The sequence below is a fragment of the Lycium barbarum genome, chromosome 3, assembly GCF_019175385.1.
Source record: "Lycium barbarum isolate Lr01 chromosome 3, ASM1917538v2, whole genome shotgun sequence".
Classification (NCBI taxonomy): domain Eukaryota; kingdom Viridiplantae; phylum Streptophyta; class Magnoliopsida; order Solanales; family Solanaceae; genus Lycium; species Lycium barbarum.
In genome coordinates, this window is record NC_083339.1 from 96,683,330 (window position 1) to 96,693,146 (window position 9,817).

The 9,817-nt window shown below is 36.6% G+C and overlaps 1 protein-coding gene across 3 annotated transcripts; it reads right to left on the minus strand.

Annotated features, from left to right (window-relative positions):
• Positions 1–689: 689 nt before the first annotated feature.
• LOC132631647 (nuclear transcription factor Y subunit A-7-like) lies at positions 690–7,539 on the minus strand. Of its 3 annotated transcripts, none has more exons than XM_060347304.1 (6): positions 7,194–7,539; positions 6,840–6,908; positions 4,039–4,184; positions 3,146–3,247; positions 2,892–3,056; positions 690–1,297 (listed from the first exon to the last, which is right to left on the minus strand). In XM_060347304.1, exons 2-6 carry the CDS (start codon positions 6,865–6,867, stop codon positions 1,130–1,132), a joined length of 609 nt encoding a protein of 202 aa, XP_060203287.1. In that variant the 5' UTR covers positions 6,868–6,908; positions 7,194–7,539; the 3' UTR covers positions 690–1,129. The 3 variants fall into 3 exon arrangements, with proteins under 3 accessions (XP_060203287.1, XP_060203288.1, XP_060203289.1); XM_060347305.1 differs by having other exon boundaries at positions 7,407–7,537; XM_060347306.1 differs by lacking the exon at positions 690–1,297 and adding an exon at positions 1,304–1,659 and having other exon boundaries at positions 7,194–7,537.
• Positions 7,540–9,817: the final 2,278 nt, after the last annotated feature.

Here is a 9,817-nt window from a genome sequence, read left to right on the forward strand (position 1 = left end):
AAATATTTGTCGTCTTTACTAAAAATATATGTTTCAAAATATTTATCGTTTTATTTATCCAACATAAAATTAAGAAGCTTTTTCCCATTTTACCCGTGTATTAATTACATTAATGGACTGATTTTGTGAGTTCACATACCAACATTGAAGAGGTTTCATTATTAATAGAGTAAATATTTATCGAGGAGAGAGAAAATGATGAAATATGTTAAGAGGGTAAAATAGTCAAAATGCTACCCTTATAAATGCTTTCTTAATGGGCATGTAAATAAAAAATGCAACAAATATTTTGAGATTGAGGGAGTTGCAATTAATTAGTCATGGTTTAACTTGGAACAACTATTCACCACCTTGACCTCAAATTCAATGACTCTGCCAGCACCAGAAATCACTTGGTATTCTTCAACATCAATCGGTTAAACCTCGACTTGGTTTTACCAAACTTCACAGGGTACATGGATGAGTCACCATATTCGAGTTCATACGCGGTGACGATTACCCTATAAAGACTCACTTTCACTACGGCTTCAGTGGAATAATAGCCGAACTACAAATAACATCAACTCTGAAATACAGGGCGGTACTATGATAGTATCTCATACCATGCCTCCCTTCCCGGGGCCTTCGCACACACACCCCTCCCCCAACCTGATTTACATGACTATAATAAGTAAAAGATTACCAAGATATTGACAAAGAGAATGCATTGATCCTAGACAATGAGAATGAAAGGACCTGCACTGCTGCTAGCTTATCTTCCTAACTTAAAAGAAAAACGTCCACTTACATGTTATAGCTAATGACCATTATCTTCTGACACGATGTGCTCCAAAAGCTATCAAAATTCTAGCGCAAAGAACGGCTAAAAGTAATTACAAAAGAAAAAAGGAATATCTAAAACCGAGCTCAGAAAGAAGACTTTGAACAGCATCTTGAAAATACACGTCCAGCTGCTAGCCTTGCAACTCCATAAGATCCACTCCTGATATTTTCATACTGAGATAATGTTACGGATCATAACCTGCCTGAACTTGCCCAACTACCATAGCTTTTAACTGTCAATGAATGTACACAGTTCTTCCAGTGTCTAGTCCCATGAAGTCCTCAAAACAGAACTGCCCGCCATGATTCAAGAAGCATTTTCTGAAGAAGTAACCTCAATCTTGTTGGAGTCAGTATTGATGTTTGCCTTCGACTTATCACCAGATTCGTCGTTCTTCTTTGCAGTCATAAATCGACCCCCACATCCTCTAGCTCTTCTTAGTGCATGCAAATGCCGAGATTCATGCAAGTAGGGCTGCAAGATCAGTTTGCACGGTAAGACCCCCATGGTCTTGGTGCTCGAAACACAGCCTCAAAAAGAGATTACAAGTCTTAATAGGGCAGGCACCATATTAACAAACTATATTATTAGACATAATCGATTAATCGTAAAGTTGACTTTTTGCTATTTACTAGGAAATAAACCACATTGTTGATCAAGCCCAAGATATTCCTGATATATAATGCTTCCAGCTCAGAGAAATTTCAAGCCTTATACAATCCAATTTCTTCAGTTGCATTTCTCAACTGTTTGGACACTTGTACAACTAAAAAAGTTAATGCATGCACCATCAAAAGAATAGAGGCAGAGGAACACTTGTGACTACGTTCATGTGGCTGAAAAGGGGAAGCACAAAAAGCGAAAGTCAGGAAGTGTTTAGAAAGTATAGAAAAGTTAGGTACAATTGCACTTGTTCCTATTTAGTCCTCCAATATCTAAGAAGCATATTAGAAAAAACCTTAGATAGGTGTTCTAGACCTCTTCACATCCAAACCTACCAAGAGTCAGTACAATCCTTTTTATGTCCTGTTTTCAGATCCTAGTCTGGTAAGGAGATAATCCATTTCTTTCTCAAAATCAATGGTGATCCTGAAAAAGAGCTAACTCCTGATTGGATTGTCTTAAAGCAAACTCAAACTTGATTGCAACTAGGAGCAAAGCCAATATCGATCAAGTTTTCTCAACAAATTGCTATACATCTTTGAGCATCACATTTTATTAAATCAGTATTACTTTTAGTTTACATGATCCATATTTTTATCACTTTTAACTCCATCTATTGTTTCTAATGTGTCGTGTTGGGATGATAGACAATAGACTATAAGAAGTTGACGGAACAATTAGTCCAATAGCATGTTTACTCATGTTTGAATCAAGTTTAGTGTGAATTTAGCCTGACAATTTAGGTCATAGCACATTACACCTGCAACTTCTTTTAATGCTCCATATAAAGGTAACGAAGAGATTAATCTCCATATAAAGATACCCAACGAGTGTATTCTCTACTAATGGTAGACAATTCCTTTTGAGGCGCCACAAACATCCTGATATTGAAGACATCTAATTGACATTGGCCCAAAAAATCATGATAACTGTTGTCTCTTAGATTGGAGTTTGATCCCGATTTTGTCAATATACCATTTTTAATGTTTAACACCTTATGGTGTAGCAAAAACCTCGGTACGATGTATCATGGTATTAAAACCTAAGAATTTTATCTGTACCAAGAGAGTATTGGGGCATAAACTGGCACTAGACCTTAAACCATAAACCTAAGAACTGCTTTTTGACAATTTCTCAAGTGACGTTTTTATTCTGTGCTAGTTACTGTCACGATACAGTACATTAGAAACAAAATGTCGGGCTTTAACATAACTGTTATGTACTGACCTCAAAATAAAAGGACTTAAATAGAACTCTACAGGTTGGTAAAACTGGTAAGCTAATGAACTGGGAAATATATATCAGCCATTGAACCAATAAGCTGCCAAATGGCCTGAAATGCAGGCCTGTTGAAGCAACTGACCCTGCAGTAAAATGACACCAGAATGCATTTTGTACAAATTACCTTCCTAGCTTTCAGAAGTTTATTTTCTGATTCAGCTTTTGCACGAGATTGTCGACGCCTCAAGATGCCATGATACTGTTTTGCATTAACGAAAACAGGTTCTTCTGCAGCATCTGATGGCAGAGGAACACCAGCTTGTTGAATTCCCATCAACTGAAGTTGAACCTGACAAACCATGGGTCAGTTAATTATAAACTTTGTGGACAATTCACTAGATTCCAAATGAAAAATGTAATTAGTCAGAAAATCTACACCATTGACTGTGCTGGATACGGTTGTGCAGGGTAAGGCTGCACGTCATAGGGTGCAAAGATGCTCCTGCAGTAAGGATCTGGGTAAGGATAAGCTGTTTGCGCCTGAAATACATGAAAAATGACAATAGATTCTTACCCATTTTATTTGAAAAAACATAACCCATGATGATTGAGGAGTTAGTTTTAAAATAGTAGTGGTAGATGAATGTGCTAACTAATGGATGGCATTATGACATTTACAGTAAAAGGCAAACATCATATCATTGTTCACATTTTAACTGTTTGAATTTTTGAAAATCTTGTAACTACTAATTATTGGCCAAAATACTTCAAGAATTTCAAGAAAAAAAAAAAAAAGTTGGAGAAGATTAGATGCTTATTAATTTGACATAGTACGAAAAAAATGTAAATTTGATCTCTAGAATTTACATTCCTGCACTATTAGTTTCTATGCTTCCCAGCAAAACTTATTTCAATCTGCATTTCAAGATGAAAAAGGTTTTGAAAAATTGCTTCCAATTATGGTAGCCGATTTGTAGAGTTCAGAGGATCATGTGATTTTAAATAATATATGCAAAGACACACTATATATACTTACTTTGTTTCTCTTTGTTTCCATTTTAATGACCTAAATATACAACATTTATGTGCATATCAACTAAACAAAACAACATGAAGAAGGAACATAACAACTAACTGCCTGAAGATAAGACTCCCTGAACCAACATCAATACATTCACATGCCTCATTTTTTGAGTTCTTGAACCAGATTTAACAAGAAATCTAATACTGAAAAAAGATAGCAGTTATAGAACTTAAGGAATCACATAGGGGGTTGTGGTTGGGGAGGGGGGGGGGGGGGGGGGTTGGGGCTGCATCCCCAGAAAAAATACCATAGCATTTGCATTTCCAAGTTGAGCAGGCATCAAGTAGTGCATGTCTGGTGGCACAGTCCCAGGAATGGACAATTCAGCTGCAGGGGATGAAGACTGGCTTTGCACCTCTGACTGCTCTCGTGGCTGTTCATTCTCGCTATTATCTGAAATTTATATAACAAACACATGGAAACATTATATTATCCACATATAATACAAGCTCATGTATGATAGGCTAAAGAACAAAAGGTGATTTTCACACAAGGAAGAAAAACTCTCATGAACAGAAATCTCTATCAACAATTGAAATCATGAGTTAGTTGATCAATGAGGAGAGATAAAATCGAGTGGATCAGCAGAAAAAGTAGTTTAGTGACATGCATCGATCGGTACTACTACCAAGGTGGATCCAAGTTCGGTAACCAATTGGTTAAACTGGAACTTTGCTGTCTTGATCCCTTCTTGTTGATTTATTCCTTTTTCCTTTTCTGATCATTTCCATTCCTATACAAAACCTTAGATAGGAGGTTTTGGAGGACTCAGATTAGGGTAGAAGGCTAGTAGGTAGTCGTTGTTTCGATCTATAGTCTATTGTCCTTTGTTTCTTGCTACTATATGTGGTTTCTTGTACTTCGATTATCTTATTTATCTGTGGTAGCTACTGCTCCCTTTTTTCCCTTTTTTCAGACTGCTCTATTTTGACTTATTCGCTTTCTTTAGTTTCATTTGCATTCTGCTTTGAACTGCTTGTGCTTAGCTAACCTTTCTCGTTGTGATTTCTCTTGAGCCGAGGGTCTTTCGGAAACAGCCTCCCTGTCTTCCGAGATAGGGGTATGGTCTGCGTACACTTTACCCTTCCCAGATCCCACATTGTGGGATTTCACTGGGTATGTTGTTGTTGTTGTTGTTGATCAGGATACAAGTAAACTTCTTCTCTCCCTTCCATTGACATATTTTATATAGAGAAAATGGACAGGAAGAGAATAATCTGAGGTCTGGAAGGATTTTTTACTTGGAACCAAAATTCTATCCATTCATTTATGAAGAAAAAATAGGAAGAAGAAAAAGATCAACCATCCATAAGCGCTTTTGACTCTTAAGTTTTACAATGTTTGATAATCAAGACCAAGGACAAGACAAATTGCTCTCTCTCACTTTCTCTCAGTCTCATAGTCTATAATTCTTTTCAATCTTTCTGAAGTATTTTCTAATTTTGTTGAAGTTGATAATTGCTTATCAAAAGATATTGTTTTGAAGTTGGTATGTTCTTAAATGTTCAAAAATCATTGTTAAGAACTTCATCTCATCTTAATAATCTGTGAATGATGGTATTACTATTCTGTAAACTTGCTTCGAATAACATTCCTGCTCCTGGTTTACTATGATTAGTAGCTTTTGGGGCTAATGTCGATTTCATTGATCTACCTAAGCTTTCTATGATGTATGAACCAAGCCTTATGTGATGGAGGATATTGATTATTCTACCATACTTGTCTTTATTTAATTTGGCCCAGGTAAACTGATCTAGTAGAGGAAAGCAGTTGATGGGTCAGAACAATTTTCCAGTAGACTAAAAAGCTTCAATCAAGAACAGTCAAGAAATAAAAGGGACATTCCATTAGGCCAAAGCCACGCTAACGTTATCCAGTCAGTGAGCAGGAAAGTACTGAGCAGTAGAGGCTCCATACAAAAGAGAGAATTAACTGAAGCGGCCTCTCTCCATATTAACACAAATCAGCATAATTCTGGAAAGAAATCAAGTTGACCTTGTCAAGTGTTGGAAACTTCATAGCACTTATATTAGCCCTCTCCAGCACAAGTGATTTGGAGTTCTGTCCGGTTGCCGAAACTAATTGAAGCATTGTTCAATCTCCATTGCAGTTTGTTAGGTTGTACAATCACGTGTTTTTTTCAATTTTTCTTTAGGGCATTACTATTTTCAGTCCTAGCTCATTTGTAACTCTGACCTAGTAGTTGTCACTATCATCCTAGTTCATTTATCAAAAGAAAGCTATAACAATCATCCAATGAAATAATTTACCTTTAAGTTTAACATACTAATTTACTACTAAATGTACTTGCCCCAAAGCAGAAAAGATGAGTCAAACGATTCCTGCAACGTATTTGTCCCCTTATGACTTCATTCTAATGGAGGAATGGAATAAACCAAACAGAACTTTTCACTCATTTGAAAGAAACCTTCTACAATTAGTGAGACTTCAGAAGATGTTCAATTGTAAATCACATCAAATAAACTAATGGCACGGCAAGTGTTTCCACGAAGCAAAACAAAAGAAATGTAAAATCGGAGGAAACAAAGAGGGGACAGGCTCAAATTTTCTCTATGGTTGTATAAGAAAGCAACATGATATGATAAAGTGATGTTCTTGTAGGGAATGTTTGTTCTTAAATGAGGGCAAGGCTGTTGATGTCACTTGCTAATTAAAGACACACCATATCATTGTACCACCCAGTTACAGTCCCAATTAGATTGATAGAATTAATGAAAAAGGGTCAAATATACCCTTTACTATCAAAAATAGTTTAAATATATCCCTCTTTATACTTTCGGTCTAAATACACCCTTTCCATTATACTTTCGATCCAATTATACCCCTCCCACTGCACTTCGTCACAAATTTGCCTTTAATTCTAATGGAGGGACACATGTCAAACTCAGAATCAAATGACCCACCCCAAATTTTAAATAGCTGATTCCATTAGAGTTAATCATATGCTAACATGAAAAACATACCATAATTACAGATTTGAAAGCTACAAAGCTATTCAATCAGGCAAATAATACATTAGAAACTTACCTGAATGATCATGTACCGAGGACGCCATGACGCAGCTTCTCACAAGCTCTCCCAAATTGAAAGACGTACCTGATGATGCAACTAACAAAAGTTGGATCAGCAAATAACAGCATAAGCTATAATCGCTAATAGTTATGCATGAGCCAAACAAATGCACACACAATTAAACCTCAGGTTTTAGATAACTGAAACCACAAGTAGAGTGAGAAAGCATAAATAAATTACAGTATACTCAAGCAGCAAACTCTCAATTTTGGCATTATCATATCTCAGCATTTCTATAAAAATGAACTTCCGTTAATCAAAAGATAATTCCAATTGAACTATCCAAACAACAAACCAAATGGACTCAACCTTGAAATAAAACAACACAAATGGGCAACTTGCCAACTGTTTGTTTTTACGCAGGAATCAACAACATATAAAGATTTTCTTCAAGAATTTTTTTTTACAAACAACCGAAGCTCAATTGAAGTTTTTCCATTCTGTTTTCAATTCTTTTTGGGGTTTAGGATAGGTGGAAGCTTTGAGCAGAAAATGAATAGCGGTTCTCTTCTGTTACTTTACTTTCTCTTTCTCTCTTGTGCTTTATAGTCTCTGTCTTTTCTCTGTTTTGGATTTTGGAATAGAAACAGAGCAAGTGTGGTTTCACTCTTTGTTTGGAGTTTTCTCCTTCAGTTACATCATTTTTTGCTACTTCTTCCACTCTTTGTTTTCTCCGTAACCTATAATTTATTTATGTTACATTAGTTAGTAATTATTTTGGTATTATTTTTTATTGGCTATTTAATTTATTGTATTAAAAATAACATGCATTATGCAACTTCTAAGAGGAAGAAGTTTGTTTTAGAAAAATGGTTTGTGTCATTTTCATTGTTTTATTTCGGGATAACAAATTCTGGTAGCCGAGTGTGGAGGTGGAGGATATGATAGGGATTAGTAGGTAGCCGAGTATTCTCCTTATTAGTAGTATTAGTTACTAATCTTGTTGATTTTTTTTTTCTTCAAGGTGTACTACTATCTGCTTTTTCTTTTGCTTTTTATATTGCTACTTTGTTGTCATATTTTTCTTGATATCATGCTTCAAGTCCTTTTGCTCTCAAGGCAAGGACATATCGGAAACAGTATCTCTACCCCACATAAAGGTAAGGGTAAGCTTTGCGTACATCCTACCCTCTCCAGACCCTAATTGTGGGAATACACTGAATATGTTATTGTTGTTGCTAATAAATTCTGCTGCTATTATTCCACCATCTGGCAGAGATAACTTATCCTGATATTATTTCAATTTATGATATAACTTATCCCAAGATTAACAACCAAATGAGGGATAAGTCAATACTAAACTTTTATCCTAGAATTAATACTTGTCCAACATACCAAACGACCCCTTGAAGATTCTTTTTGCATTTCTTCATTTAATAAGTGTCAATTTTATATTATTAAAATAAAAGCAGCGTGTCTAATGACATAAAGAATGTTCCCTCCTACATTTGTATTTTCAATATTAATACAAATATCATTGATGTATGTCATTAAGGGTCGTTTAGTTGAAGGGATGAGAAATAATAATTTGTGGCCTATGTTGGGTTGAGCTTTTTTTTATTTTGAGATTAGCTATTTCGGAATTCATTATACTATAACTATAATATTATTTTTCTATCATATTCTATGTGGGATAACAATCTTAGGTAGCAATTAATTTCTAGAGAGAGGAAAAAATTTCTCTCTCTATCCCACTACTTTTTTGTATGGCCTCATCGAAACACCCCACCAGACCCCCCCCCCCCCCCTCCCTCTAGAACCACCTGAACCGCCGGACAAGGACCAATGGATGGAGGAAGTCCAATCAACTAAGTTGAGCTACAGCAAGATTGTGGCGGAGGAAAACAACAAAACTTCACAATCATACGACCCCCATGCTCGAGAAACCCCTTCCACAGCGGAATAAAAGGGACATGACTCAATCTCCCTCACTGAAGTGGAGAAATCCAAACTCTACCATCCATGGAAATATTCGCTAATCATTAAACTTTTTGGTAAAAGGACACCATACCAATTTCTACGAGCAAAGCTCCTAGAAATGTGGCGACCAACGGAGAACCTAGTACTGATTGATCTAGGAATGGACTTCTTCATAGTCAAATTTGAAGAAGAATGCAACATGAATAAAGTCCTCCTTGAAGGACCTTGGTTCATTACTGGACATTTCCTCACTGTCAGAAGTCGGGAGCCAAACTTCGTGTCCAATGAAGCCATCATTGAATCAACTGCCATTTGGGTACGCTACCCTAACTCCCCACAGAGTACTAGAAAAAGTTAGGAAGAAATTGGGGAAACTCTTAAAAATTGATACTTGTACATCTTTGACCCTTAGAGGTCGTTACGCAAGAATTTGTGTACAGGTACTAATCGATTCACCGGTGAAATCCTCCATTACCATAAGGGAGCACACTCAGACAATTGTTTATGAAGGGGAAGGGGTTCTATGTAAAGGATGTGGAAGGCTAGGCCATACAAAGGAAAAGTGTCAAAACAGAATCACTAATTAAAATGCTCCTTCAACCAGTTCTACAATGCCCCAGGCGCCAGATGTATCGGAAAAGTGGACCACAGTGATTTTCCCCCAAAAAAGGACAACCCCATCGCCAGCAAAGAGGAGCAAAACACCAAAAGGAAAAAATAAGGAACGATCTGCAAATCACAAAGGTATGTACTTTCACTCCCAAAACCCAACGCCCCATTCTCTTCAGAACAAGTTTTGCACTTCACCACCTTAAGTCGCCGGTAACGGTGGAAACATAGAATATCCGCCTCAAGTGGCCATTGCTAACTCTTTTAGGTCACTAGAGGTTGATCCACAAAATGACGACGCTGTGGAAAAATGTAAATCACCAAACGGTGCCATGCAAGTGCAAAAAGGAAAAGGGCCTGCAGCCTTAACAGGTCTGTACTTGGGCTACCTCAATAATAGAGCC

What these genes read in the sequence shown, in the direction of transcription:
- LOC132631647 (XM_060347304.1), bottom strand. Translation starts at nt 6,867, where the DNA reads ATGGCGTCCTCGGTACATGATCATTCAG. An exon ending in TTGGAAATGCAAATGCTATG is followed by an intron (nt 3,248 to 4,038) that starts GTATTTTTTCTG and finishes CATGTATTTCAG; the next exon opens with GCGCAAACAGCTTATCCTTA. An exon ending in CGTATCCAGCACAGTCAATG is followed by an intron (nt 3,057 to 3,145) that starts GTGTAGATTTTC and finishes ATGGTTTGTCAG; the next exon opens with GTTCAACTTCAGTTGATGGG.